Here is a 26,906-nt window from a genome sequence, read left to right as displayed (position 1 = left end):
TATCAGTGTGTCTCGTTTGTGATATTTATGTACAACCGTACGGGGGATCTTACGCAGCTTATCACCTGCAGGGCAGAATGAAGTTAAGAAAATAAATATGTGTATTGTCTTCTTATGACACACATAAAGAAATGCCAGTGATAGGAGGCCGTGCTCTTAAAAGCGAGATTACACATCACCTCTATACGGACTGCCTTTGTTCCAAGGGCTATTGTGGCGATAACGCTTGAGTTGGCCGCGATAGCAAGATAAATACTGCTTGCCTTTCAGGTAGGAGGCAGTGAGTGATTTTCAAGCAGCAAGAAGGTTACAAAGTTAACGGAACGGTTGCCGTCAACAGTAACCTCGTCGGGAACATAGTAAACAGGTAAATGCTTTCGTTATGACAGTCGGCTTTGTGTGAGCATTTCTAGTTATAGCAGGAAATTCGCTCAAACTTTTACAGTAACAGCGCGACAATCTTTTTATGACCATGTCCCCTTTGGCAAGTTACGGCTACTTTCCCGTACCGGGTATGTCTGTTTCTAACCTCGGTTCCTAGCATCTTTCGTGGGCCGATTCCGAAAGTTGTGCAGTCTAAAAATGGGAAAATACGGGTGATGATGATGATGACCCACATGCTTTATTCTGAGAGCCGTGCTGTGGGTGACTACTATGGTAATGGTAACAATAATGCTGATGATTATGATAACGACGATAATGGTAATTATGATGATGATAACTACCCACGAATAGTTGGAAAGCAGTTCAACCGCTAGTGGAAGTCTGTCACAGTAACGTATACGCTTCACAGACACCATTCTGAATACCAGATTACCAATGATGACATTCTATTTCATCGACATCAACTAGACATAATGCCAGACTCATTTGCAAAAACGTTTAATAAAACAGTTTCAGACCCAACGTACACGTTGAAACATATGTGAAGCGAACCTTTCGTGGATGCCCAATCAAATGGTGCACATTTGCCCATGTCATTCCGGTGTGTTTGACGCAATGTAAACTAGCGTGCACTCGCGTACCGGTGATACGCAATGTACCAAGTCTTATATAGGCTTCGGTTCAATAATTTCTCCTCATTTACTCTGAATGTACCAGCCGCTTCTTGGCCACTAGCCCCACTGGGGGTGTGTTATACTGAAAATCATAATCATGATGAACACGTGCTCGTCATCTTAAATAGCTAGTTGGCGTTGGCACGACAACAATTGCTGTAAAAAAGCCTCCTTGCCAGATAGGTTCCTCCCATTTCTTGGCCAATACCCCGTCGTGGGCATGTGCCATTCTACCGCCCACTTCTTGCGTATGTGTCATCGTTGCAAAGTTATCATCATAATCAACACGCCGACACGCTCCTTGACCGACCGTTCCTTTTGCGTATATTCATTAGCATGCGATTCATAATCACCAGCACGCGGCGATCATCTCAAAGAGCTAGTTGACATTGGGACGAAAGAACTGGTTCTGGCCTTTGTGAGTAAAAACATAGTTGCTTGAAAAAGAATTATATGTACCCTGGAGTTCATATAGTAGACTTTTCAGGAAACCCGATACAGTAGAACATTCTTCTACTTTTGTCGCGATGCATTATATATTATGGTCATTTCATAAAGGACTATCAAAAAAGACATTCCTAACACATCTAACGTTCTCCGGTTCCTCCCATTTTGTAACACAATCAGTAATACATAGTAGAGTGATAATATTGAATTGCCAAATCTGCCTGCATTGCGACTACTTTTGCTTTTCCCTATTCAACCACCCACCCTATGTTGTGCCCTTCTAGGTCTTTAGGGTATCCAAATGAACAAAAAAGTATGATTTGCTTGTTATTAGGACTTTATTGATTATGGAAACGCCACCTCCCGACAGGCACGCTGTCCACCTCGCTCGACAAGTTCGGTCTTCCGAGAAGAAACTGCTCAAATGCGTAGCGTGGTTGAAACCTTCGATCCCCTTGCTAGGAGGCTTTCGCCTTGGGCACTGTTCGCCCGATTTTGGGAAATTCGGTAGACGTTGCAGCATGTGTGTGTTTGTTTCCCGTGTGTTCCTAAATGTATTGTAAATAATGTTCCTTCGACATACCAGATAGTTTCATCAAATATAGAAAAAAGAAGGAGGGTTAGGGCTTAAAGTCTAGAGCATCGGGATATTGTTCTGGGTGCTTGAGCTCCAATCCTGCAACTGGACGCACCTAATAATTTTTAAGGGAATCTGAATATACTCGGCAAGGAACCCGATCAGCGAACGAATGAAACACCGACCCATGGAAGGGTAGGCAAAGGAAGCTTCGCCTTAAAAAGGACACAATGAGGATACAAGCCAGTATAAAAACATGTGTGGTACATAAAAATATCGGCAGAAGTGGTATCACAATGGCTGTAGATGGTTGGGCGTTGCAATTGAATCAAGATACTTACGCGAAGAATTTCAACCATCGAAACGAGCTATGTATGACCTGTATACAGCCGCGGGATTCATTAGTCGCGATTCCATATGAACATTTGGCACCATCTAGCGGCGCCGTTTCGAAGCATGCGCGTGGTATCCGAAATTCTGGGCGCACTGTTGCGCGTGATCGTGTAATGCGGCAAGCGAGCTCATCTCTCGCGCTACATTTTAAATATGCTGAGCCAGCTACTGGTGGTCCCAACAAGTCCACTGTGACCTCCGAGACGAAAAGTGTGGCGCGCCGGGGCCTGCCAACACTGTGAATTGTTCACCTATTTACTGCACAATTAGTGACATACACTCATTGACCTAAGCTGTCGAGAGGTTCGTTGAAGACCGGCACATACCCAACGCATCCATGGCGCATCTCGCTAAAGCGATGAGGTGAAACACGGTCAATAATAAATGTAACGCCACTTCCACGCAATGAAAGCTCTGAAAACAAGCAAGCTGGTGGTCGTCTTCTGGAGTTCGAACTCTTGTTTAGAGCGATTTTCATTAGTCTTTTGTCTTGTCTTCGTTTTGCTAGAGACGAGCTTAAGACTATTCAGTTGCGTGCGGTTGCGATCAAACCACAATCTATCACACATTTTGCAGATGTGGCCACTCTCACGGTTGAGGAATTCTCTCTTCAACCGTCTATCAGCATCGCCCGTGGGATCAATCTCTCTGCGTCAGCGTCTCTGCTCGGCCTCCTACTCTAGAAGTTGGTGGTTAGCTGGCCTCTACTGGTGCTAGGCATTAGTTGCCGTCTCTTGAAAGTAGGGGTTGGTTTGCTTCTACCGGCGCTTTGCTGGCGCTTCCCGTTCTCGGTCCTCCGCAATGGTGGCTTTGCCCCGATGGCACTTGGCTTGCGCTTCTCGCTTTCGAAGCTCGGGATCTGCGCGACGTCTGCGCTGGCCCTCTCGTGTGAATCCACCGGGTGAAGAGGCGCGCGCCGTCGAAACACCTGCTCCTATACCCCTCTCCTCCCCCTCCTATGGCATATCCCCCATAGTGGGTTTGTGTGATTACCTTGCTCTCCTGCGTGACACCGTACGACGAAGGCCAGACTTAGATCAGCTTCGCAGGTAAAAGCGGCACATACCGAGTGCATTTATGGCACTGCCCGCTAATCGTTTGGGTAGCTGTTCATGAGAAACCCTTGTAACGTGGGCTCGCTTCCCTTCAACATCGGATAAATTTAAGAAATGTTTTTCTTCGTTACAGAGTGGCACAATCCCAGTGGAACATTCCTACTTAACCAAACAGTTGCCAAAGGCTTTTATTGAAGCGCGGTACGCACCTACTGGCACGTACCCAGTAACCCAAGTAAGCAGGCATCAAAGAGGGTTATTTAAGACCAGCCCAGAGCGAGTGGCCCATAGGGCTTCCAGTCGGTGTCCGAGAGCTGCACTGAACAGCGGTACCTACCCAGTCGCGCATCTACAGCGACCCATGGCGACGTGAAAGATGTTCGTCTTAACAACGGCACGTACGCGCACATTGTCATATACTCAGAGGCCCAAGTTTGTCCGTTGGTTGCACTCGAATCCTGTCGTTGAATTTTCTGCACTCTTCCAACATGAACGAACAGGACGACCTTGGGGCCAGGGAGCACGTGAGCATATTCGAAGATAGACCGGGAGCCAATTTACGTTCTGGTCTCAGGTGGATGCTCATAAACGTCTATCTGAGTCTTAACTGTGTGGCGGCTGTTCCCTGTGTCAGATATTCTATATTGGTGCCGAAAGGCGGGAGGCGACAACCGGGAGGTACCGTCAAGGAATTTCGCAGGTGGCTACCGATTGGAACAACTGCCGCGATAACTGCCGCGAGCCACGGAGGTAGACTGATCAGCTGACCGCTATGGATATGCTACTAATAAGGACGACCACGCGAAGGGCCCAGAACGTCAAGATCATTCAAGAAGCACGTGCGCTGCTAAAAAACAACGCCGTGACAGATCGACAGATTGTGTCGATTTACGAGCCGCTCAAGAACAATAACGATGAACTGAAGAATATTAGTGATGAGGTAGGAGGCCTCATAAGGGACGAGGCATCCGAGGCGAATTGCGCTATCGTGATTCAGTATGCGGTCCGCATCCTAGCCGAGCTCCAGAGCAAACGCCGCTGGCATTGCGAAGCCAATTTATTGTCTCCGCCTGTCGAGGTTCGCGACAGGCCGGCGGCCATGGGATATTCTGGTGAGCCAGGAGGCAAGTGGCCGAAGTTGGTAAATAGTGCTTTTGCCGGTGATCTGTGCCAGTGGAATGATTCTGGGAGCAATTGGACCAGATGATCAACCGGAGCGACATTCTCACAGCTCCCGACAAATTTAACTACTTCAGTTTTAGAAAGAAGACGCGGTGGCAACTATAGCGGGGCTCCCTACCAAAGACGCTTGTTACGTGGACGTGTAGGACATGCCGAAAAGAAAGCTCGGCGACAAAAAGCAATTGGAGGAGGAGTATTTCGCAAGAGTTAGAAGGCTCACTCCTGTGCAGTCTTCTAATCAAGTGACAAAACTGTGAAAGTTGTACGACCAGTTTCTCATTAACACGTGAGGACTGGAAGAGCTTGGCGTTAGCAAGTCGTCATTCTCCTCGATGCTATGCGACGTTGTGCTCAGGGCATTCCCACATGACATCGTCGCAGCGTATCGCATATCTTGCGCTTCCCAAGTTGCAAGTTTCGCCAGCGACAACATGCCACGGAACTAGAGCATCTGCTTCAGTTCGTCTCGATTGGACTAAAAAGCCTAGAAAACAGTGGCTTTGGGGATCAAAAAGGATACGACAAGGGGGCTGAACCTAGAAAAAATAAGAATCGTCGCTTTTTCACTGCGGTTCAAACGTTATCTGTGCTCCATAACCAAGCTTCAAAAACTCCTCCTCATAGTGGCTGTATTTTCTGCAAGTCAACTCAGCATTTTATGGAGTCCTGCGGCACAGTTGTACCGCTGTCAGAGAAGAAGCTTCTCTCCGTCTACATCCAGTGCTTTCGATGAACCTGTAGAGGTCACCGCGCGAGGCATTGCCGACGGAGAATAGCGTGCTCCGGCTGCGGACGTCGTCATGCGTCCAGTCCAGCGGACACTAAAGGATAAATCGAAAGGCCCGTGAATAAGCGAAAGGCAGCAGTACAACTGTATGTGCAGCTGCAATTAGGAGGAAACAAAGGGGTCACATTTTGGCACTAATTCAGTGCAGCGTTGTCAACTAGCTCACCCAGTCTTGCCATTCGGTTCGTAACTCTGTGGGCAGACACTGGTCCTAGTCAATTCCACGTGCCCAGGTCTTTCGAAACAATATTTGTACGGACACTGTATACGACGCGATGGATCTCATCGGATCGAGCACTCTTGATGTTGCTTGTAGGACGAAACGTTTCGTGCCTGATTTTTGTTCAAGAAAATCAAGAAGATTGGCCATCGAAATGCTGAACTATATTACCTCATCATAACAGGCCCATGCGCTGCGAATTCGACCACAGTTACCCAGTGACCCTAGTAGGCGCGAAAACGGTTAGATACAAGCCAACCTACATTCAAACTTAAACAGTTTGTCCGCGAAAATTGCGCGAAGTGTGTTAAAAATACCAGCGTAAAAGTGCCAGCAAGAAGTCGTTGCGGTGCAAACTATTCGAGATAATGAAAGTTCCATCTGTTTAGGTACGAGTGCTTAATATCTTGGAAAGGAATGTGATGAACCATCATATGAAGCTTGCAGCTTACTGTTTTGCTTACTCTTCTACTTGTTTCCATTTCTTCGCCAATAATATCCCAGGCAGATTTCATCATTGTAAATCGTTGATGGATGAGAGAGCGAGTGCGAACACATGTGCCACAGCCAAAATCCTGAGAAGCGTTTTGTGGTTACCAAAAGAATATATTGTGTTGCGTTTTCCCATCCATTATTGCGCCTTGAGATATTGTAGTGCAAGATGTGTCAGGTAACATTGATGACAGAGTTATCTATTTGGATTCTATTGATGCTGTTTCCGTTGTCTAAATTTACCGTCCAAAGTAATATTCCTAGCCGCTAGGTACACGCCTCTGATAACACATATTTGCTTTGAGATGATAAATATCAGCAACTTTCTTATTTTGTCATTTTTAGTAGCATGTTGCTGGTTTCGTGGAGCAGGAAAGCTCCCCGAAAGCTTGCGTCGCCATAAATGTGGTTATGAAATCATTGCACAAGGGAATGTTGGCCGTTGTGGTGGTAAAACGCGCTCTGCGTTTGTCTACAATACTCTAGGTTGTTGTAATTTCACTTGTTTGCCAAGTTGTACAGCAATCTATACACCAAAAACATCTATGGGAAAAAATACGCGAGGCGGAAATGAGAAAGCAAAATAATCGCACAAGTCGTTTTGAACTCGATTGTTCAGGATATTTAGCCTAGTTCGTTGATTCGATGTCAGTGAACTGCCCCCCGCTAATGCATGTTCTAGTCCATTCGAAGCACAAGTGTTTCGAAGATTTTTTTTTCCTGGATACAATCACGGGCTCCACAGATGTGCGTAGTTCTAGGTACTTCGCACGGTCGACTCTCCGCCTGTCATAGGACAGCTGCAGCTCTCCGCCATTGTTTTCCTCGCAGCCTCGAAACGTTCTGCCAGGCGTTGCCTGCTTCCCGCATGAAAGCTGATATCGCTTTTCAAGGGGTCTGTTCTCTTACGGGGCCTGCTCGCGTATTTTCCTTATCGGTCAAGAGGTAGCAGGCCATAAAAAGCTAAAAAAGTTATCGCTGGTATCGGTTTTCCGCTCTTCAAATGGCGAATTATATCGGCGTACAGGAAAGATATCGCCGATACCAAAAGTGTTGCTGGGAAGGCTTCCAATGTTGTTCTTTTTTCACTTGCATTTATGCCCCTCTATACTTATTTATTATTGCTAACTTGAAATGCCCTAGGTACTATACGAGATAAAAAAGGTATCAGGCGAGTCGCGAGTGACTGACTTCGCAGAAAGACAAGGTCCCCTGGGGCACAACACTGTCCCATGCAGTTTGTTTCGAGTGAAAAACTTAGGCCTGCGTTTTTAGTTTACGCTATGTCCGGAATGGGTCAGTATTTTCCACTGAGTAAAACCACACAACTTGAACGAGCGCATGTACGTACATTCCGGCTTTGCGCTAATGAAGCATTATTACTGCTCCGTGCAAAGCTCAAACCTAACTTAGTGCGTACGTCTTGTTCCAAGTTTCATTTTGAATTTTTTTTTCTTATCCTACTTGCACTACAAGACATCAATATGCCTAATTACACGACACGAAAGTGGCTAAACACATAGATCCCACGAACTCCAAAGCAATGTGAGGTCCTCAAAAAAGGCCTTTTTTCAACATGCAGAAATGGCGGGGTAATCAGGGGTCTTAGAGCTTCTCATGTTCGGATGGCTGGCAGAAATGCGAAAATTCAGTTTCAGTCGATACACGTGCGTGACAGAAAACAACCATGACACAGGTTTATGATACAAAATAGAAGAGCAATTTTTTGTATCGGATCAGCGCAACTTTTTTCAGACTTCAAGCTTTCTGTCGATTTGCGCTATGGTTTCGTTGCATGCTTTTTGGGATGGGGAGGTGGGGGGGGCATTAAGAAGGTGTTCTTGATGTCCGGTGGAATAGCTTTTTTTCTTTAATTCGCCTCTGGTATTGTATGGACAGCTTTTTTAGTACTATCCGGCTTGTCTTCATGTGGGTTAGGCGTTCATAGCGTGATGTCCTGTGTGCTTCTATAATTTCGTCCAGTGTACGCGTAATCCATGGCCTGATAGCTTTTTGTTTGTTGTGATTGCTGGAAGGTGGAATGCTTGTTTTAATACTTTCCTTATCATTATGTCAATCACGTGTTTCTCCGTATCCACTAAATTTAACAATGGCGCCATATAATCTATACCAGAGATGATAGAGGCTTGTACCAGTCGAATGATATTGCTCTCTTTCATGCCAGTTTGTCTGGTAGCAATTCGCGAAATAAGCCGGCACACCTGTGCCGTGTTTGTCTTTCAGCGTTGGGTTGTCGTGGTGTTTTTTTTTTTTGTTCTGTTACTTTGTATGTACAATCCCAGTAGCCTTAGTCATGAGACCTGGGGCACGGATATACATTTCATTTCCAAAGCAATTCCTTGTAGGTGAGAGGCTTGAGAGTTTGCTTGATACTTTCGTTTGATCAGAAGGAGCTAAGATTTCTCTGGGGAACAAGAGTCCTCTCGGCTCTACATATTCCGTGACTGCATTTATTGCTTCCTGCAGGGTCTCCTCGATTTAGCCATCAGTGCCACCCGTCACCCACAGGGTTGTAAGCCCGGGATGTTCTGGAGGCTTATCGGGAGCCCAATGAGTGCGATGGTGAATAATACGGATGATAGAACCGATTCTTGGGGCGTGCCTTTTTCACCAATATTCACAGTGCTCGTCTTGAGTCCTCCTATGCTGGGTGCAGATGTCTTGTCGGTAAAAGCAAGCGGCAGTAAGTCGGTATGTTTTATGCCCTATGTTTAAGTTAGGAAGTTCTTCTAGTATTGCGTTATAGATTGTTATCAAACGCGCTCTTTAGATCCAGTCCGAGTATTGCTCTTGCATCCAGCATGGGATCTTCAGCCGGATCCATGATTTGACGGTAGAGTTGCAGCATGAAGTCTTGTGTTGAGAAGGTTGCTCTAAATTCTATCATAGCTATGTGGCAGTTGCTCATTATTTTCAATGTGCGTTGTAGGTCTCCTTAATAGGTTGTGTTCCATTGTTTTTCCGAGAAATGATGTCAAGAACATTTGGCGAATATTATACAAGTTTATTGTTTTTCTCGGCTTTGGAATAAATATAACCTTTGCATGCTCATAGCGCTGTGGTAGCTGCCCAGATCCCTATATTTTGTTCACGTATTTCAGCAGGTTTTTAAGCGTTTCCTCGTCTGCATTCCTAAGAATACGGTTTGTGATGTGGTTTTCTCCTCGGACAGGGTTGGTAAATCTGAATCTAACCATGAATTCATACCAACTGCAGTACTAAACACCAGTTGTTACAGATTAATGGTTCTTTGGAAGCGCAAACACACGCAACGAAGATGAACAGGACACAACTAGCACCGACTGGAACGTGAGGAACAATATGGCTATGAGTAAATAAAATAGAAGAGAAAAATTACACTAAATGCAAGTGCCGTCCAGAACTGAAATTTCACGCTCTAACAATGATATTCAAAGTGAATTCACACAAGTGTCACAGATTTTTTTTTAGTCTTCAGCGATCTCCCTAGTTCCAGAGTCCTCATTGCGATGCATTACTGAAGTGCGCGAAAATTCCGGAACGCGCCTACATTTGACAATGAGCATACAAATGTGAACCCAGTGTGGCCTTTAGCGCGTTGTTGTGTTCACGCAAGCGCATATTCAAGCAGCGCCAAGCATTCCCACTGCATACCTCGTCGCAGGACAAATAAATGCAGTAGCCAACATTGCATCGAGAATTAACACAGCAGTTAGCATGTTTAACACGAAACCTTCTTTTTTTTCAAAAATCATCCCTTCTTTGTTCCTTTGTTATCATTTACATACCACATTGGTTTGACTTTATGGCTAGAAGAAAAAAACAGCACAATAAATCTTTTGCCCACTCCTTTTCATCTATGCGAGTGCACCTGTAAAGAAAGCGCAGCCACGAATTTTTGCCGCCTTTTTTGTAAAATGGTCAGTAGCGTATCTTCATTTTATTGTATTTAGATCCTTTCGGGCAGCGAAGCCCAGAGCGTTACTAGGATAGGCAGCTGTGTGTAATCTAGCGATCTGTCTTGAAAAAAACATGACACGACTTCGTGACTGCAGAATGTAGAAGGTTGACGGAGATACCAGATTTTACCACTGTAGAGCGAAAAGAAAGAAATCTATTAATGTTTTCCGTTCTAGCAAAAAAACATCGCAATAAAAGCTCTTTCCATAAGATTTATTCCAGCAATTCGTGCGAAACATGTACAGAACATTTATCCATCTCTTGTCGCAAAACATTTATTATGCCAAACAACGTGTAAAGTCTTGCTTGCAATTCGCATAGAAATAGAGTATGTTTACACCATCGCTCAAATGCGCGTAAACTACTTGAAGTAAGTGCTTGCGCAGTCGGGTGCTTGCAATCACTATTTTAGAAAAATTGGCGAATGTTACTTCATCTTTGTTTACACATAATAAAATGAATATCTTAGTTGTATTGTTCTTTGCAAAGTTGTACAAAATAGCGTAGCCCCTACTTTGCACGAAATACCGAAGCTAAAATAATGATAACGTTCTATTTTCAGTTACATAGCTACAATGCCCGCACAAGCAACTGAAGGCGTAGTAACTTCCTCCTCGGTAACTGCTGCCGCCGCTGCTGGCCCGTTCAAGACAAACGACGCCGCAGGTGCGTATGCAAGCAAGATCGCACTCCACAAGAAACCCTTCCTCGAATTCCTACGCACGTTCGAGTGGAAGGAACCTGCTAGCGACCCCTATCAGCAGTTTCTGGACATCGGATGCGGAACGGGGGATGTCACCAGAGAGCACATTCTGCCCAGGTAGTACGTTGGGTCTCATACTTCGCTCGCGCCTACCGTTGCCGGCGTCCCAGCCACCTGCAAAAGGCGCCATAGTGCAGGAACTATTCACCTGGCTTTATTCTTGAGCATTTTTGACATATTTGATTACGCATAAATCAGATCGCCAACCTAAGCAAGTGCCATGCAAACGCATCCAAAGGCACTTGAGATAGTTGCAAACCATGACAATTCCGTAAGATCTATCAAGTGTAGCACAGATACTGGGATACAGATAGAAATGTGAACAAGGTCAAAGCTACCTGGACAATATATATGATGACTGCCCGGACAGACATCAGTGGTAAACAGTTTACCACTGAAAGCCGGGCAGTCATCAAACAAATGCCACAGACAAGCGCTGTCTGTGGTATTTGTTTCCTCGTGCCCTTGTGTTATTCCCGTTGTTCAACCTCAGTTCTGAAATTAGACGGTAGGTTTTGCAGCCACGAATTCCCAGCATCCAACTATCTGAGCCCCTATTGGGAAGATTGTTCTTGTACGCCTCTGTCGCTTGTAGACTCCCTACTTTTCTGTCAGAAAACATCTAATCGTCTCTCACTAATCTCTATTACGGACATGTGCAAACTCTTCAGAGTGCAAACAATGCAACCACAGACGCAAAAATGGAGGAACATGGCCCAACGCCGGAGGCCGTATTACTCCATCTGTGGGATGCACAAAAAAGCCTTTAAAAATGGTGGCTTGCACAAAAGCACAACAGAAATCTGCTCAAATGGATAGCACAAGGAAAACGGTAGACTGAGCAGTACTCCCACTTTCTTAGCCAAGAACGCCGACATTAATTGTGCGATCGCTTAAATCGACAACTATGGTGTAAAAACACCTGGTTCCTAGTCAAACATCTAATTGAGTCAAACCAGATCAGTACGCCTTCACGAAAGAATCTCCAAATGACCACTAATTCCTTCCCGGGGCACAATGACACCCTCATCAAAGAACTGAAATATCGTTATTTTAATGTCAGTACGAACCCCTCAGCCCGTTCTGCCTACGCAGGAAGCGGCAATGAAAAGTTGGATAGGGACATTGAGGAAGCGGAGGTCCGGGCAGCCCTAAGCAAAATCAAAACTACGGCAGCCGTTGGTGAAGTCGCTCTCACCAACAAAATGCTTCGCAATTTATACAGTCATTGAATCGCCAAAATTACTAAGTTGTTCAACACTCACTGGAAAGAGGGCAACTATCTGTCCTGTTGAAAGAACGCGAAGGTAATATTCATACCTAAACCTGGCAAACAGCTAGAACTGGGAAAACTTCGTGCCATCGCATTAAGATCATGCATTGGCAAGGTTATGGAACCCTTAATTTTAAACAGACTAAACGAATACGTAAAGAGGTAAAGTCGTTTTCCCCATGCTACGGAACGTTTTAGACCAAACCTACTTACAAGACATAATGTGACAGATACAAGATGACAATATGCGGCCTACTATAGTGAGGGGCCACCCGACATAACACCATGAAGGAGGCAGATCTATAACGGTTGACCCAAGCTTATTTGATCAGCCGCACAGTATATTCTTTCCCGTACTACAATCTCCGACTCACCGACAAAGAGAAAATAAATGTATAATCCACCAAGCAGGAACAACTAGAACTAGGTTACATAACGCCCTCGGCGGGTTAATGGAAGCTCGCTACAGTACACAGTTAGCTCGACTATCAAAGACCAATACAGGTAGATGATGATGATGAAAAACTTCATTTATCCCTCTTTAAAGGGAAGGGGGCAATGGAATAGAGGGTGGGGGAAGGAACTACTTGAAGTAGGCCTCCTTTATCCTCTCAGCTCACTCCAGGATAGCCTCCTGATGATCGGGCCTGGAGCTGCGCAAGGCATCCTCCCACTGCTCCTCACTAGATATTAATTGCTTGAGGAAAGGGGGAAGGGGTGCTTAGGGCACCCCCACATGATGTGGTTTAAGTCTGCTTTGGGAGAGACACAGAATTTACAAGAGGGAGAAAGGTGAATGGCGGGATGAATGCGGTGGAGGAGGTAAGGGGACGGAAAGGTGCGAGTCTGCAGCTGTCACCATGGAACTTCACACCTACGCGAGGATTTGCCTATGAGTGGCGGAAAGGTTAAGCGTTCTAATCGGTAGTGTGTGCAGATGTCGTGGTAAGTAATAAGTCGATCCCCTGCTCTAAACGGCGCCTCCTCCGTGACGAGGTCCGACACATCTGATGCCTGAGCCTGGACTGTAAATCCTCGGGCACTGGCATGAGCCACCTCGTTTCCGGCAAGGCCCGCATGCGCGGGAGTCCAGATTAATGCCACAATTTGATGGAAAGGATGGGCCAATAGGAGAGAAAGGGCTGGCTTAGAGACCCTACCCGCTCCGAAGTTATGTATGGCTGCTTTGGAGTCGCTAACGATAACTGATGAATTTGGGATTGTGAGGGCCAGGGCTATGGCCGCTTCCTCCGCCTCCTCGGAGGAAGAGCAAGGAATGTAGGCGACCGCAGCGACCTGGCCGTGAGAGTTAATGACTGATATAGCGTAATAATTTCTGCTCCCATATTCGGCGGCATCAATATAGAGCACGTCTTTAGAGGTGGAGAATTGTTTTTGGAGAGCCTTTGCTCGCTGCCTCCTGCGCTGTTTGTGATGCACATGGTGCATGTTTTTAGGAAGGGGGGGGAATGCAGAGGTTCTCGTCTATGTAATGTGGAAGGGTGTAATTAGTCTTGATGATGGAGGTGCCGGAGTGATAGAAAGGGTTTGTAGAATGTGTCGATCTGTTGCGGTGTTAGAAAGTCTGCTATATTAGGATGTGAGTTCAGCTTCTCTGAGTTCAGTAACTGTGTTGAAAGTTCCAGTAAGCATTAGCCTTTCAGTGAAGGTACGTATGGGGACCCCCAGAGCGAATTTATATATTTTGCGTAAAAGAGTGTCGATCTTATCTGATTCTGATTTAAGGAAATGTAGATATGGTGTTGCGAATGTAATCTTACTGATAACGAAGGCCTGAATCAAGCGGAGAAGTTCGGCCTCCTTTAGTCCGCCATGCTTATTGGAGACTCGCCCTAGAAGGCGCAGGGTGGTATGAACTGTGGTGGGGAGTGTATGTAGGGTATATGTGTTGAGCCGGTTGCTTTGAATGTGCAAACCGAGCACCCGGAGCCTGTCCACTCTAGTAACGGGAATGTGGTTTAGAATGACCTGTATACTAGACATGTGCTTTCCGGCCCCCCGGTGGGATGGCAGAAGAAGTAGCTCAGATTTTTGAGGGGAGCATGTGAGATTCATAGCCCCGGCATGAGCCACGACGGCGTCTACTGCGGCCTGTAGGGTATCTTGAATCTCTCCATCGGAGCCGCCAGTCGTCCAAAGAGTGATGTCATCGGCGTAGAGTGAAAACTTGAGATCGGGAATAGACCGCAATGCTTGCGCCATCGGCATCATAGAAAGATTAAAAAGAAACGGGAACAGCACTGAGCCTTGGGGCGTGCCGTAGCTACCTAAAGCGTATGAAAGGGATTGCTCTGTGCCTATGTGTATCGTTGCGGTACGGTTGGATAAGAAGGTACATATGCAGTCATATGTCTTTCCGCCAACCCCAATGAGATTAAGCTCTCGGAGGATGGCGGAATGTGAAACGTTATTAAGGCTCCGTGGAGGTCCAGACTAAGAATTGCTTGCGTATCTAGACTGCTATTGGGTGTAATGATGTCATGCTTCATTTGAAGCATGATATCTTGGCATGAGAGAGATTTTCCAAAGCCTACCATTTCTGATGGATAAAGATTGTTGTCCTCCATGTATTTACTGAGCCGGTTGAGGATGACGCGTTCGAGTGTTTTACCTAGACAAGTGGTTAGTGGTATAGGTCTGAGATTAGAAGTGTTGAGTGGTTTGTGTGGCTTTGGGATAAAAATTACCCTGGCGTCTTTCCACGAACTAGGGAGAGTGCCAGTGTCAAAGCAGTGATTGAAGTACGTCGTGATGGCTGTGACAGAGTTGTCGTCTAGATTGCGGAGTATCTTATTGTTGATAAGGTCGGGGCCTGGTGCTGACATTGTGCGCAGGGTGGCGTGGGCATGGCGAACCTCTGCTTTCGTGATAGCGGCGCTAAGTAGCTCGTTGGGTTCGCCAGTATATTTTGGCATGTCATACTTCTGAGCGGGTGCAGATGTTTATGGCGGAGGTCGTCGAAGAATCCGTCGAGATTGTTTTTGTGTGCCTGTAGCAGTTTGTTTATGCTATGGTTGTGGTGTGTGCGCGATGTGGTAGGGTCTAATAGGTGTCGCAAGAGTTGCATGTGCGCTTGTTATCGAGGTTGTCATGCATGCTTTCACATACCTGGCCCCACTGCTGGCAGGCCAGTTGTGTGGCGTACTCCTGGATCTGGAGGTCTAATTTGGCAATTCTGAGTCTTAGTTTTCGGTTGAACCGTTGCCTCTTCCACCGTTTGAGAAGAGACTGCTTGGCTTCCCATATGTGAAGAAGCTAGGAATCAACCGTAGTGAGAGCGGTTTCGGGGGGAACAGTGGTAGTGTGCGTCTGGGCGTCTGAGTGTAGTGGCTGAACCCATTCTGAAATGTTTTGAATGTTTGTGGGAGCTGATATCTGGCGGGCCTCTCGAAAATTGTCCCAATCGATAAGACTGAGGCGTTTGGGTGCAAAGGGTTTGTGTTTGAATTGTAGTGTGATGGTAATGATGTAATGGTCGCTACCGAGGTTAACTTATGAGTTGTGCCATGTGACGTGTTGGATTCCGTGTGTAAGCGTAAGATCGGGGGAGGTGTCCTTAGCTACGCTATGGCCTAGCCTGGTTGGTATATCGATGTCGTTATGTAATGTGAGTCTGTGGTCTTGTATGTGGATCCATAGGGCTCTGCCCTTAGTTGTAGAAACGAAGTGACCCCTCAAATGGCTGGGTGCGTTGAAATCTCCAAGAATTAGGAGGGGATGTGGGTGGCAGCGGCAACAGCTTGAGCGAAAAGGGAGTCAAAGCGGTGATGTTTGTCTTGTGGACGACTATAAATATTGAGAATGTAAAGACCAGATGCATTATTATTGCGAGGAATAATTTCTAGAATGTGGTGCTCTATATCGACGCTGTCGAATTGGGGGGGATTGGCAGTGAGGTGCTTTTGCATAAGAATTGCCGTATCTGGCCGGGAAACCTTATTGTTCTGATGGACATTATAACCTGGGAAGCTGATTAGTCCGTGAGTTTCCTGAAGCGCAATGACAGCTGGGAGATTAGAAGAGGAGGCTAGAAACTGCTGAAGGTGTGCTTTCTTTTTTCGAAACCCCCTACAGTTCCATTGACACACTTCAAACTCGGAGCGTGTCGGGTTATTGGCCATTGTTAAGCGGAGCTGGTGGGGAGGCGGATCGAGCAGGCGCAACTATGTTAGGATGATTCGCGGTGACTCCAGCTATCCAACTTGTAGTTTGTTGGATGTGTGCTTGTACGAATTCAATAAATTTGTCGAGCTTTTCATTCCTGGCTGTGTAATCTCTATTGATTTTTTCAATTGCAGTGAGTATATTATGGAATTTAGTCTCGAAAGCGGTTAGCCTGTCATTATAATTTAAGATTGTCTTGTCCAGGGTGTCCTCTGATCGCGGAGTGCTCGGAGCCTTACGTTTGTTGAGGGGAGGGTGAAGCGGTTCCCGTTCAGTGGAGGGGCTAGTGTCCATGGGGCGGTGTGAAGAGGTTTCAGGTAGGGCTGATGGATGATGAGTCTAAAGGGTCGTGTTAGAGAGAGGGGCTTCAGAGGTGGAAGTAGAGGGGTGACTAGATTGGAGTTCTAGTTTGTCTTTGAATTTCGGCTTCTAGAATTGTATTTTCTTCAAGGAGGGATTCATTATTAGCCGTCTGGTTTGATGAGTAGCTGGAAGAGGCTACCTTAGCCCAGCTTACCTGGGGTGGCTTGCGCGAGGAGTTGGCGAGAGTAGGGCTTGATGATAGAGCTGACCAGGCGACGTCTTGGGTTGCATAGCCAGGCCAGCGGTCCTTGCTTTTGCTGCGACTTCTTCGCCGGCTTGAGTCGCGAGTGCGGTCGAGACTGGGAGTGCGGCTGGTGGGTAAAGTGTCTTGTTTATGCCTGGGATGTGTAGGGCGCGGTTTGAACCTTTGTTTGCACTGTGAGGAGCCGGTTTGATGGTTACCGTTGCACATAACACATATCGGGTCACATTCGTGGTCCATGGGTGCGTCTTTCATTCGACACTTGGGGCAGAGTGTGTCGGTGGCATTAGTGCAGACGTCCTGGCGATACCAATCCCGCGGCATCGGGTGCAGGCTTCTACCATCTGCCGGAAGGGACGGCATCGAAGTGCACAGCCGTCGTAGTTGACGTCGAAAGGGATGATTTTGCTTTGGAATATGACCATGATGGTTTCAGTATTGCCCAGGCGCCGTGCACCCCCAATAATCAATGTTGGGTTGCATCTGCGGAGGGTTGAAGCGATGTCATCTTCTGAGTAATCTGCGGGCAAGTGAATGCATCCTCTGCAGGTATCAATGTGATCGGCCACATGGGTGGCGACTTCGTAAGGGTTACCATTGAATTGCAGACTCTGGATGTTGTGGTAGAGATCTGCACATCCCATGTCTGGTGTGCTAATTAGAACGGTATTTATGGTGTTGACACGAATTTGCTCAGAACTGGTGCGGTCGGTGATGGGGAACCCGCAGCCTTGAGGATGACTTGTCTGAGGATGCATGCATGGATTGCAGCGCAATTGAGGACCCCACGAACTCTTAGGATGATTTTATAATCGCTGCGCGGCAGCGGCGGGGGCTTCGGTTCTGCTCTTGATTGAGTCCACTGTGGGGTATGCTGGTGGCGAAGGATGCTGACGCTGTCTTGAGAGGTTATCGTGGATCTCGCGCCAGGTGCGCGCGCCATCGCGCTGCGCTCCTGCGCCCATGCTAGGCGGAGCTAGGCCCAGCAGCGAGATGGTCAGCCGAGAGCCCTAAAAAGGGCTGCGGCTCGCGTAAGGGACGTCGGAGTTGCTAAAAGAACTGTCAAGAAGTGCCGATAACATTCACATAGGTCCAGGCAGGAAATCAGGCTCTTGAAGTGATCGGGTAGGCACAAAAAGAACAAATGCAGGAGCCGAGGCCAACATGCGACCTCTCGCACCGTCGTCGTGTACAGGTAGGAATATTCTGCACATGCCAAACCTAAATCCCACTATGAACACTGAAGGGCGAATTTCGCGACTACAAATGGCCGAACGATAGCTGGTAGTCAAACCACTCCCCAAAAGTGTGCTTCCGTGCAGATATGATGGAAGGCGGTCTGCCATGGCCAAGGCCCTTCATGAAAAATATAAACAAGACTGTTTCGTCACGTATGTGAATGCAGCCAAGCAGAACGACAGGCGCTACGCCTTGACCGTAGGCTGCGGAACGTCGAATCATAAACGGCGCCAGCATTAAAGCACATCCGCACTAGAGGCCGAGGAGATGACGATAGCTCTGGCCACCACGAACACTACTCACATGATCCATAGTGACTCTAAAAGAGCCTTCACTGAATTAGGCACGGGAAGTATAAACGCATAAGCATCAAGAATCCTAAGAAATCATTATCAAAACGACAGGCTTATAAACATAGTATGGGTCCCCGCCCACTCCGGCAATCTTGGGAATGAGGAGTCACCCCGCGCAGCCTGAGGTTTATCGAAACATCACACAATGACTTGACAACTCTGTATAAAGACTGCAGGCGTGTCTATCTACCGCCGCATGACAATATAATCAGGGCGGAGGCCGCGACCCTATGCCGTATACAAACAGACTCCTTCACCAGTGCAGGTAGACTGGCTGTTTACCAATTCGGCCGAAATTGCCGAAATTGTGGCTCAGGTGTATTGGCTACCCAAGATCACATCCCGTAGGAATGTGAGGGCTCCTCCCCTCCGCTTCAATCGCTCCTGCCAAGTCCCTCAAAATTGACCTTGGAAGAGCGTGTCAGAGCTCTCAAACTGGAGAAGCGGCTAGCCGTCGCTGCCAGGGCCGGAGAGGTCGCTTCCAGAGTGGAGCCACCTTGAGGCCCAGGCATATAAATTTATTTTCTATAAATAAAGTTATCACCCCCGCCACTTTGTCTGCGTTCTAACTGCGCCTCAGCAAAGTCAAATCAAAACGCGCCAAGCGTCTGAACGCGCGCGTTTGCCCACGAGGAGTTTATAACTCAAAGAGCTGCGATCATGCGAAGGGCTGGGATCATGATTACGCTCATTCTATCGTAATCATGCTTTCATCATTCAATCGTGATTATGCCGCCGTTGTGATTCCATAGTCGTCTTTGCGCCATTATCATACAGTTACTATCATAAATCCAATGTGATAGCGCCATAATCATGCCAGTGTCGTCATTCAAGCTTCGTCGTCCGGTTGTCGCCATAACTTTGTAGTCACGGCATCGTCGTCTTACACTGCCCAATTCCTCGTGTCGTCACGCTGTCGTCGTTATAGCATGGCCGTAGGTTAGGAATGGTGATCTCATTGTCGTCATGCCGTCGTCCACCTACCACCTTTGTCGTTACACTGACGTCATTCCCTCTTCGCAACCATTGCCGTCGCCGCGTCGACATCGTCTAACCGACTTCCGTCGCCATGCTAATGGGTGTCTTCGGCAAGCAAGCGCCAAAGCAATGATGTGGTACGATACCGGGGTATGTCGCATATAGTGGGAGCAACGGATGTCTCAGAATAAACTCCACAGTTGTCAAAAATAGGCGTTGCTGACGAAAAACCGTATGTCGCCAAATTTAACAAACACTGATCCCATTGTCGTGGACAGTGATCGTAAGATGAGTTCTGCCGAACAGCGACAGCTGAGCATAGTTAATGCTGCATAAAAAATGAAAGTAGTCACAATGAGGTCTGCGCGTAGGGCATGGTCGGCAGTGGTCCTAGTCTGCGTGACTCCCATGGTCATAGTTTTCCTTGCTGACGTTGTAGGCTGTCGTTCTTTAGCTTCGTCTGGTTTTACCTCCCTATATCGGTTCAGTTCATTGCAGCAGTTTCTCGAATCGTAACCGTGGTGAGTTGGCGTCAAACACCCCCAAATTGCGTGCCACCCAGCGGCTTATAAATCAGAAGCACTCTGACACTCTGATGTTTTTCCGGTTCAATCGCCAAGGGAATAAATATTTAGAGAAGTGTTCTGGCGCGTTCGTGAGTTTTCGAACGCAACAGTTGTTTCAAGCGCCTAACGATGCAAGCTCCCCTGAGTAAGGTGGAGTGGGCATAGTGCCAGAATTGCTCATTCATTGCATGTTAGAGTCTTTATGCGCTTTTTAAAAAAAAACTTGCAATATTGTTTCGGCTGACTCATACATATTTACAGCATACTGAATGGCGCGAAATAAACAAGGACTACAATGCACTGTACTACACAAGAGCCTGTGTTGATAGTAAAGTACGCTGAATCCACTTGCATGAAGGCTAAAAATATTACACATGGGTCTTTTTGTCACCGTTCATTTTGCATTAATTCATTTAATAGAAGTACGTGTCTCTGAAATGTTGATGCGTTTGTGCGCGTAAAGAAGGGTTCACATTGTTTCAAAGTGCGTGATACTGAGAATGAAAGGTAGCTTACGCTGGCGCATGAAGCTTGAAGCCAGGACAATCCAAGCAAGCGCCATGACAAGCTGTTTGGTCGTCGTAAAATTGTAGGCCTTGATCCCTCAAAATTGAGCATCAATATCTTAAAGACCACAAAAGGTGACGCTGCATGTTTTGCGGGCGCGAGATGAAGGGTAGCGAAAGTCCTATCATCAATTCACTCGTCGTGAAGGTGGACGCATGCCTGCTTGAAGTGAATAGGATAGACTCCTCGTGTCGCTTCTATTTCGCTCTGATACCAAAAGCCAGTGCGAGACCTTCGCACAAAATTTTTTTCGATAAAAACAAAAGTAGCTGCGCCCAGAAAGCGAAGCAGTGATTCTTCACCAGGATAAATTACGGCAGCTGCTCGTCACTGTCGCCATGATTGACAGTCGCCATGCTCTTCAGAACATCTATGACTGATTACACTAGGACACAGAGATAAACCTCGAGACACAAGAAGTTTGTCACATCTGGACTTTAAGGGAAACTGTGCGATCAAAAAGCAGCACGTGAGCATGATACAAATAAATATGACAGGCTCAGCAGGCTTATCAGCTACACTATAATGTAGCCGCTCACATGTACTAGGAAGCCCAGTCATCCAAACCAATAGTACAGAAGCAGCGCTTAAGGTGAGTAGTCACATGAAGGCGGTTATATCCAGATATTACGTATCAGTCTTAATAATAACACGAAAAAAAGATCGAACTTTGCGGCCGGGTTTAAACGAAGCCATTCGGCCTTAAGCGGGCGCACCTGGAACCTCCATGTTTGGCCATGGAGTAGTCTACCGTTGATTCTAATGCCGAAAATCTGCAACTGACCTAGCATTGAATCCCATTTTCGTTAATGACCGGCTGGCTTGATCCGGAGTGCTGAAAACATTGGTCTACGCATTTCATAATTTTTCGTAGAAAAATACCGACTGTTAACTGCAACTTACTCAGCATAGTTGTAAACGTTACAGAAAAAATTATCAATTATAATTATCCCATTTAAACATGTAATTGATTGCAGTCAGCAAGTACAACTCCATAAAAGTCACGGAACATTTACTAAGGGGTAATCGAATTATTTTACGTTAATAATCTGCCAACGCTTCTTATCGTTGCGCGAACAGAGTAGAGCGTGCTGGGCTGGCTTTTTCAGTGCATCCTCTTCAGTCTTTTACGCGCGTATTTGCGATAACTTCGTTTAATGCACGCCTTGTAATGTGGAAACATTTTATGGTGGAATGAGGAAAGAAAAGTCGGTAATTAATAAATGATAATGGAAAACGCGAAGTCGAAACTGAAAATGAGTGTTCTGACGTAGTGGGGTTCGTTCCTCACAGAAACTAGGACAGGGAGTTGAACGCAAATGCGAATCCATCGTAAGGTGTAAAATCGGGTGCCGACAATAAAGACTGCAACACATAGACGAGGTAACAAGTCATGAGCGGAGGGTTTGTCTGACCGTACGCAACGGGGTGGCTCGTGCGTAGCACGACCGCGGACGTTCTACGAGAATTTGCGATAAGTTCATGTGCTCAAACTACGTCGGCTACTTGTCTTATCTATAAGGTTGCATATACGTCATGGCGACAAAGAGATGTCGATTAGTAAATGATGACTATAGTATAAAGACGACCGCGTGACGATGACGATATGAGGACAATGCGGTCAAGAGCGTTACAAAGATGGAGTGACGACGACGGCCTGATGATAACCGAATGACGAAGCTGGAATGACAATGATGGCACAGCCACGATGGGATGGCGATGATGGCGTGACAGCAAATGCATGATAGCGACTGGCTGCTGAGGGCGTAATAACAATTACGGCATCACAACGGTGGCGTAATTACAATTTAATCACGACAGCATGATTACGATTGAATGTTAGGCAAGAAACTACTTCAATGGATCGAGGAAAACGGTACGACAACGATGGGAGGGCGACAATGATGTGCAGTTACTGAACTACTGACAATGATAAAACAACGCTACAACGGCACGATGACAACGATACAACGACGACTACGTGACGACGATGGCTGAAGACGACGGCATCTCGAGAGTCGAATGTCGTAGTTAGGATAACGGTAATCACGTCGGCATCACGTCGGCATCACGGCGAAGGTATGTCAACGGATGCATGACGACAACTGTACGACGGCAATGGCGCGCCAACGGCACGAGGACAACGCAATAGCGGCGAGTATATGAAGGAAATGGCGCGACGACAACTGCGTCATGAAGTCTGCATGACGACGAGGGCATGACGAGGGTGGTCTAACAACGGTTGCATGATATCGACTGTCTGATGATGACAGCCTGGGAACCGCGCCATAATCACGATTGAATGACGAAGTACTATAACAATAGAATGACAAAGAAATATGTACGTCGACGGAATGACAAAGCAGGTATAAAGCCAATTAGATGACGTTACTAAGTGACCGTGGTGGTAAAACGGTAGCGTTATGACGACGGTAAGACGACTTTGTGATGAAGATGGCATAACGAGTGTCGGATGAAGAAGTTATAATTAGGACAATGAAGCGACTATGACGGTATCGCGACGGGAGTTTCACAATGGACGCACGACGATTTTATGACGACAAGGTCGTGACCATGATGGCTTGACGAGAGACGGCTGAAAAAGCTGGAACTGCGACGATGGACTGATTCCGACAGGATCACTACCATGAGAGAGAGAGAGAGAATCAACTTTTGTGCTGAGCCCTTAGTGACGGTTGGTGCGCGCTGGCACCAGATGGGGTGGAACCTTCTTCTCAGGTCCCATATGCGTCCAGCAGTTCCTGGCCCCTAGCCGCCAGCGCGAGCTGGGTCGGTAGGTCGGGGCTGGACAACAAGGTCTCCCATCGCTCGGGGGCGGTTGGGACTGGGGAGGTTGGGGGTAGGGATGGTGGGGGGTTCTTGAGCTTAGTGCACTCTGCAAGGATGTGGGCTAGAGTGCCTTTTGACCGTCTGCAAAAAGGGCATGAAGTGTCATGCTCTGTTGGGAACATCTTGTGCAAGAGCACGGGATGCGCTAGCGATCCCGCTTGCGTGCGTCGCACGATCGTTTGCTGCATTCGGTTCAGTTGCGGATGCGGACGGGGAAGCCTACATCTGCCGCTTCTGTACGTTTGCGTGATTTCTTTGTAGCTTGTCACGGTGTGCGGTAGCTCTGGCTCGTCCTCGGCCCGGATTGAAAGTTCTCGGGCATAGTGGTCGGCGAGTGCGTTGCCTTCCACGTGCGAGTGAGCCGGGACCCACACGAGCTCAACGGCCCGTCCCGGTGATTTGCATTTGGTGAGGACCGCTAGTGCCGCGGGAGAGATGTTCCCCTTGCGGTAGCTTGCGTAGGCGGTCTGGGAGTCTGTGACCACGGTCCTCACTCCCGGTTGTGCGAGTGCGAGGGCCACGGCCACTTCTTCTGCTTCGGCTGTATTCGTCGTCCGTATCGACGCGCCTGTGACCAGTTTATCAATGGTGGTGACGACCGCCGTTGCTCTGGTTCCGTGCTTGGGAAGCGAGGCGTCCGCGTAGAGGACCTCGGGGTCCTCTATTAAAGAACTTATACCACTGGGCTGAAGTAGTTGGGACGACAAGGTTATCACGACAGTCAGACCACGAAGCCGGAATAACAACTGAACGACTACGACTTCATTTTATTTCCTTAAAGACCCTCGTGTGAGGGTATTACACAAGGGGTGGGACACATGTAGGTTAACAGAATACAGAAAACTGTTGAAAGAGTTATACAAACAAAATTATTATTGTGATGCAAGCGCACGCGTAATTTGGTTAAGGAACATAGATGGGCATGTGATGGCAGCAAGTTCTTGGGGAAGGCCGTTCCAGTCGCTAGCAGTCCGCGGAAAGAATGACGAAGAAAATGTTGTGCGTGCTCGTGGTCGAGATACCTGGTGCTGATGTCCGGAGCGAAGAGAGAAACGTGGTGGAGGAGGGCAGATGTACGGTTCCTGTGATAGCTCCGATAAAAGAATTTATGAAATACGCACAAACTAACAATGTGGCGACGAAAGGCAAGAGTAGGTAGGTTGCACTGCGATTTCAGAAATGACAGGCTGATATCAAAAGAGTACGAGGAATGAGTGAATCTAGTTGCCCTGTTTTGAACTGATTCAGTGAATTAGTACGGTATACTTGTTTCGGAGACCAGATGGGCGACGCGTATTCTAATTTTGATCGAAATAGTGATTTGTATGATAGTAGCTTAACATGCTGGGGGGCAGAGTGGAGATGACGCTATAAGAGACCAAGCGTTTTGTTAGCAGATAAAATAATATTCGCGATATGGCTATTTCACGTAAGATCATGACTAAGATGAACAACAAGATATATGATTGGACAGGGTTAAAGATAGTGTAGGGAAACAGGGGAAGGTTACTGTGACGGTGGAAAGATATATATTTGTATTCCTGTATTTTTAATAATAAATAAATTATGAAATTTGTTCATATTAAGTGTCATTAGCCAGTCGTTGCACCAGTTTTGCACCAGATTTAAGTTATCTTGTAGGGATTGCTGGTTAAAGGTGTCAGTAATTGTTTTGTGAATAACGCAATCATCGGGAAACATCCAAATATGGCAATCTAATTTTTGAGGTAGGTCGTTATATAAATCAAAAACAAAAGAGGCCCTAGGACGGATCCTTGGGGCACCCCTGAGGAAAGTGGTAATAAGTTAGACATTTGTTTATTAATGGCAACTGATTGGGAGCGGTGAGTCAAGAATTCTTTTATCCATGCTAGTATGTCACAATGCAAGTTTAGGTCGTAAAGTTTCGGAAATAGGCGGTTATGGGGTACCTTGTCAAACGCCTTAGCAAAGTCGAGGAAGATTGCGTCAGTTTGGAGGTTAGCGTCAAGGTTGGCATGCAGGTCGTGAACGAAAATGGCTAGTTGAGTTTCACAGGAGTAACCTTTACGAAATCCATGCTGTAATGAATGAAAGCAATTATTTGAGTCCAGAAACTGCCTTGTTAAAAAGTAAATGACATGTTCCATGAGCTTGCAGGTTATGGTGGTAAGTGATATGGGGCGGTAGTTAAGTGGTTAATCTTTTTTACCCGACTTGTGGACTGGGACAACCTTCCCCACTTTCCAGTCGTGAGGTATGGTACCTGCAGAAATGGAATGCGAGAACAGCAAGCATAAAAACTTGGCAGACGCATGGCGATTGTTTTTCAAGACATTTCTGTTGATTTCGTCAATGCCGGTAGATGAAAAATGCTTTAACTTATCTGTTAGGAGGGATATGCCGCTTTCTGAGAACGTAACGGCTGGCATTGCATTTGTGGGGTCACTGGCTGTCATGAGGGGGGGGGGGGGGGTTTGTTTTTTAGTGAATACAGATTCGAAGGCAGAATTAAATATGTTAGCGCACTCAACGTCCGAAATAACACGTCGAGAATCGTCAGTCAGGGCAAAACAACGCGCGAAAATTGGGGGTTTAAAAGCTGCCAGAATTTAGTCGGGTTATCTGTAAATATGTTCGGCAAGTCGATGTGATAAAAGGAACATTTATTGTTTTTTACTGCGACCAAATACGCCTTTTCAGCAGCGTAATGTTTTTCCCATGCGCAGTCTGTTCTGCTCAGTTTAACACTACGGAAAAGACGTTTCTTTTTATTTTCTAATCTTCCCAGAGTCTTGGTGAACAATGCCTTCTGGTGGCTAGAGTGGAAGCTGCATTTGGGGACATATTTATTAGTGAATTCATTCATGTTATGTTTAAACATTGAACCGGTTTATGTGGATGTCTTATTCGTCAAATAACTCCTGATATGATGGAAAAAAGGCCTCCAGTTCCGCGTTGAAGGCCTCATAGCTTCCTGTGTTGTAAAGAGAAATTGTTTTTTGGGAAGTTGCTTTTGTTATTGGAGTGCAGTTAAAGCATGCATGAATGACTTTATGATCGCTGATTTCACGGAGATAATAGCGTTGAGGCTGTCTGGGTGGCTAGATAGTTTGAGGTCAAGAATTTTAACTATCTCCGGCGATGCGTGTAGGCTGGGTTACTAGTTGGGCTACGTTAAAATTTAAGCAGACATTCATAATTTCACGGGATTCATCCTGTCTAAAAATAGGTCACTGAGGGGCACACCAATTATTGCCAAGATAGTTGAAATCTCCAAAAAGGAGAATGTGTGCCTTAGGGTGCCTAGTTTAAAGTTCGTTTAAGACGTTGTGCAGTTTACGGGGGAACTCGGGGCTATTATGAGGGGTCTATAACAAACGCCAATTAATATAGCTACTGGTGTGGCGCGACAAA

The 26,906-nt window shown here is 46.6% G+C and overlaps 1 protein-coding gene across 1 annotated transcript in view; it reads left to right on the top strand.

Annotated features, from left to right (window-relative positions):
* The first annotated feature begins 274 nt into the window (after nt 1-274).
* LOC142571213 (juvenile hormone acid O-methyltransferase-like) overlaps nt 275-26,906 on the top strand; it is a 58,545-nt gene continuing 31,913 nt past the window's right edge. The window contains exons 1-2 of the mRNA XM_075679487.1: nt 275-367; nt 10,734-10,991. Of these exons, the coding sequence (XP_075535602.1) occupies nt 10,747-10,991 (245 nt within the window). The 5' untranslated portion in view covers nt 275-367; nt 10,734-10,746. The remainder of the gene's footprint in view (nt 368-10,733; nt 10,992-26,906) is intronic.

The sequence above is a fragment of the Dermacentor variabilis genome, chromosome 2, assembly GCF_050947875.1.
Source record: "Dermacentor variabilis isolate Ectoservices chromosome 2, ASM5094787v1, whole genome shotgun sequence".
Lineage (NCBI taxonomy): Eukaryota > Metazoa > Arthropoda > Arachnida > Ixodida > Ixodidae > Dermacentor > Dermacentor variabilis.
The sequence above is the reverse complement of the archived record's forward strand: the minus strand, read 5'-3'. Positions and strand labels throughout refer to the sequence as shown.